At 62.3% G+C, this 4,499-nt stretch overlaps 1 protein-coding gene across 1 annotated transcript in view; it reads right to left on the bottom strand.

The window, feature by feature from the left end:
• PARK2 (parkin RBR E3 ubiquitin protein ligase) overlaps positions 1–4,499 on the bottom strand; it is a 445,454-nt gene that overhangs the window by 37,330 nt on the left and 403,625 nt on the right. Inside the window, exons 9-10 of the mRNA XM_014539771.1 lie at positions 2,934–3,193; positions 450–507 (exon numbers count right to left, since the gene is read on the bottom strand). Coding sequence (XP_014395257.1) covers positions 450–507; positions 2,934–3,193 — 318 coding nt within the window. The remainder of the gene's footprint in view (positions 1–449; positions 508–2,933; positions 3,194–4,499) is intronic.

The following is a 4,499-nucleotide window of genomic DNA, read 5'->3' as shown; positions in this document are numbered from 1 at the left end:
GAGACTGTGGGCGGTCCCCCCTGCTTCCGCCTCCTGCCTGCGTTCGGGCTCAGGAAAGATCACCTCCCTCCGGAGGTGGGTGGAGGCCTCCCCGGGCTGCTTGGCAGACGCGCAGGGGAAGCCGGGGTCAGTGTGTCTGCGTGCGCGGCAGCACCTACGGAGGCCACGGACGACTAATCACGAGTGGCCAATCGGCCCGGTTCCCGTCCCGACTTTAATAAACACACGTGTGCCCAGCCGGCTCGGGATACTCAGAGTCACCCCGCCCGGAGAACAGCCCTCTCCGAGCCGGTCAGAGGGACTGTCCGCCATCCTTAAGTAAACATCAGAGTCCCCGAAACGGAAGGGAAACTGACTGTTCCTCACGTCAAAGTCCAGGGCAGACTCGCTGAGGGGCCTTCCATCCAGCCCAAAGGAAAAACGTGGAGAGTTCAGCACAAAGCACACACCTGAGATGGGTTTCCAGTCCTCGGGCTGGAGCCTGGATTCGAGACACCCTTGCTGTCCCTGCACAGGGTCACTGAGTGAAGCAACGCCCTCGTCCAGAGCCACCCCCCAGCACGGCTCTAAACGTCCTGGCTTCACTGTTCGAACATCCACACACTCACTTCCACCCTCGTAGGGAAGCGCTCCCCCGTGGAGGGGGGTCCTGGGCCACCCGAGGTCCTCCGGGGGTGACGGCGGCAGCGCTGGCCTCGCTGCCTGGACCCGGCTGGACGCAGCCTGTGAGTGGCTGCTCTCAGAGGTCCCGCCCCCGTGCCGACACCACGGATGCCTTTGGACGACGCTGTCGAAGCGAGGACGGCAGGATCAGCCTTCTGGGGAGGATGGGGGTGGACGTGCAAGGTCCTCCGCCCTTGGACCTTGGAGATCCTCACTCAGCCTCATCTGTACCCTTGTTCTCCCTTTAACTCCGGCCGTCTCTCCCTGGAGGGCGGGGCCGCCCTGCTGCCCAGTGGTTATCGTGTCCACTTCAGAGATGAGGAATTGGCTCAGAGAGGCCACCTGACCTGTGGGAGGTGAGAACACGGCGGGGAGTGGACTCGGAGCTCCGGCCTCCGGTGCCCGGGGTCTACGCTGTGCTCACCGCGGGCCCGGGCGGGGCCTGGCTGACCGTGACTACATCGCAGCCGCAGCGTGTAATGGCAGCAGGAACCGCGATGAGAGAGGGAACTCCGAAAGCGCGTCATTAAACGCCCCCTTGAAGACAGAGCTCAGGACCTACTAGACTTCCTCACGTCCCAGGGAAGGACCCAGGACGGGGCTGCACATCTATTACAGACACTCGGTCTTCACGCACAGGCGCCCCGCGAGCAGGGCGCTCGGTCCACGGGCAGCCGGTTTCCTACCGTGGCCATCACCCACCCCCCACTGCCCGCACGTGACGCCCCGTCAGTGTCGCCTTTGATACAAATGCTCGTTCTCCCGCTGCTGAAATGACCTCCATCCACGTGGGACCTGGGAGGCGGCGTGGAGGGGGAGGGACGCGGCGAGAAGCCCAGTGCTCTGCGGTCGGGATGCCCCTCCCGGGTCCCCGGCTACGGGGCTGACTCCCCGTCTGCTGCAGCCGTGAAGGGTCCCGTGACGTCACATGACGAGGGGAAAGATGCTGGTGTGAGTAATCGCTAACGTTTGATTGGCATGGAGCTCAGTTAACGTGTGGTGCCTAACTGCCGGCCTATGCTGGCCTCAGGCGCACACCGGGAGGCCTGGAGGCCTGGGGGGTTGTGTGGGGGTGTGTGTGTGTGTGCCGGACACGGCTCCTCGCTGCGCTGCCTCAGGAACACGCCTGCAGGAGGCCCCGTGCCGCCGCCTGCCCCCACCATTTAGGAGACACTAGGCTTCCCACAGACGCGTCCTCCGATCGACAGGAACATGCCTGTGTGTCGTGTGTAACCCAGGCAACCACACCTCCTGCTCCAGGAATGTCCCCTCAAGGTCACTCCACCTGGCAGACTGGCCAACAACATCCCATTTCCACGCACTGTTTTTCCATGTGGACGGTAAGCTGGTGGCTGGCTGAGAGCTCGTGCTGTCAGGGCCCTTCAGCACCCCGGCCAGCGCACCCCCCCAGGCCTCCATCAGCAGGTTCTCAGGATGAGGGAGGCTGCGCGACCTCCTCCCCAGAGGCCAATCCCCCGGGCTCAGCGGGTCTTCGGGGCGAGGGCTTCGAGCTGCGGACAAGGGCCGCGTGTGGGGGCCTTCCCTCCCGGGTGGGTGAGAGGACATTCGGGACGGGCTGGACGGGCACGGTCTTTACCCGTAACTTATCGTGCATTTTAATTCCCTTGGGAAGGGCTGCCTGGGGGTTGCGCCAGGGGATGTGTCCGTTATCAGTTTAAAGGATTTATTCCAGTTTTGCTAAGGTGAGTAACAGCTATTTATTCTAAAAGCACACAAAAAACCCGCTTCAAAACCAAACTCTCACGTCTGCCTTTTCACTCCTTAGCGTGGCCTTTCCCAGGGTCCTCGGTGTGGCACCCACTGCCTGGCCAACGCGTCCCTCTGGATGCCAGAGCGCCCACCTGGGCATCAGAGAGCTGCCGTCTGGGCTGGGTCTACGTCGCCCAACACCCACGGTCCTGAGAATCCGAGCAGCCTGGGCTCGCCCACCCGGGCCGGTCAGGGGAGAGCGATGGGAAGGCAAACGCCACCAGAACCCCCTGGAGGCTGCCTCACCTGGGAGAAGGGACGATGACACACAGATGGGGGGCCCACCTCCGACCGCTCAGAGCAGACACGGAGGGAGGCTCGCGGGCCTGGAGTGGCATCGCCAGGGGCTTGGTCCCAGGCCGCCAGCCCACTCCGGGGGGTGGGAGGGGGAAGGGGGAGCAGATACAGGCTTTCTGATCTCAGGCCACCTTCCCTTTCTCCTCTGGATAGAATATGGGCAGATTGCCTTTCTTCCGAGTTGAAGGCGCCAGCACCCATACCCTGGACTGTAAGGCACCTCGGGGTCCATGGGCTGCATCCTGCCCCGGGCAGTGGGGCAGTGACTGGGCCGCGTGCACTGCCCAGCCCACTGTCTGCGGCCGCAGCGTCCATCCTCCAGGCCAGCTGACTGGGCGAGGGCCTGCTGTGGCCGGCAGCCAGGAGTCCGCCTGGGCAGGCCAGTGGCACCATCTCGCACGAGAAGCCAGCTGAGCCCATCTTCCTGCCGGCGGCCCACCAGTGCCCTCTCCGGAGCCGTGGCCTGGGGGAGGGTTCAGAGGCTGGAAGCAGTGCAGGCTTTGGGAATGGAAGTTTCCAGCAAGGCTCAGCCGTGACCCAGGACCCCAGAGGCAGGGGAAGGGGAGCCAGAGCCAGAGCCTGGTGGAGGCTGAGCACAGGGCACAGTGTCCGGCTGTGACCTGGAGGACCAGCCGCGGGAGGAAAGAACCGATCCCGGTGCCAGGAGCCTCGCAGTGGCGCCAGCTTGACGTCCTTAGGAGCGGACAGGTCTAGGATGTTCCTCTCTCAGGGGAACGCATCCCTGTGGCAACCTGTCTTTAGCCCGCAGCCTGAACCACACCTTCCCGTTCACACCAAGTGTTTAGGCCCCTTTCTGTCTGTGATTGAAGAGGCCTCCTTCCTCTCACATGACAGCTCTGCCCCACGAACGTGTTCCCTTTCTCATCTCTAACCCTCCTACATGGCGCCAGGGAGACCCCTGGGAGCCGGGCAAGGGAGGCGCCCGTGGGGGCGGCAGCTGCAGAAGGGACAGCTCCTCATGTTTAAGTTCCCACTGAATCCCCTCTATCAATCCATTGTCCTGCCCGCCCCCTCACCCCCCCCCCAAAGCAGCAATAACAACCCACTAAAAATTCCCATGCAGTAGAGCGTGCTCAGCAACCCCGTCTCGGCCCCGCCTCCCCGCCTCCCCGCGAGCTAAGGTGGGCTTTCTCCTCTTAAGCCTGAATAGGATTTCTTTTCTGCCAGCGCAGGGTGGGCGACTTCTTAACGATCTTTAAGGAAAGAACCCTGATGGAAGGAAAATATCCTCTTTTAATCCCATTTTCCTCCTCACCCCACACTGAGCTGTTGCTATAGCAACCTGCTCCCTGCTCCCGGGACCCCTGTGAGGTGACCGAGCGCTGCCTTCCGCTCGGAGAGGGGACCGCTGTGCATTGACCGGTTTCCCGAGTCTAAATCCTCAGTTCACCGTGCGCTTAATCTAGGCTTCCCTGTGGCTAAACGCCGAGACTCACTTCTCAGCTCCCAGCGCCATAATCCTCCAGCCTTGAGCACTGAACGCAGCAGAAATGAATCCACATTTTCCCCTTGATGTGATAGCTTCCGTTTAGAGGATGCCCTGGTGAGGAAAACAATTTTTGTAAAAATCTTCCGTACTCCTCCGCCAACCCTTCTTTCCTGCCTTCCGCATGTTTGTTTATATATGTAACTAGAGGCCCGGCGCACGAGATTTGTGCACGGGCGGGGTTGGGGGGGGGTGGTGGTGGTGGTGGTGTCCCTCAGCCCGGTCTGCACCCTCTCCAATCTAGGACATCCCTCTCACAATC

The sequence above is a fragment of the Myotis brandtii genome, unplaced genomic scaffold, assembly GCF_000412655.1.
Source record: "Myotis brandtii unplaced genomic scaffold, ASM41265v1 scaffold229, whole genome shotgun sequence".
Taxonomy (NCBI): Eukaryota; Metazoa; Chordata; class Mammalia; order Chiroptera; family Vespertilionidae; genus Myotis; species Myotis brandtii.
The sequence above is the reverse complement of the archived record's forward strand: the minus strand, read 5'-3'. Positions and strand labels throughout refer to the sequence as shown.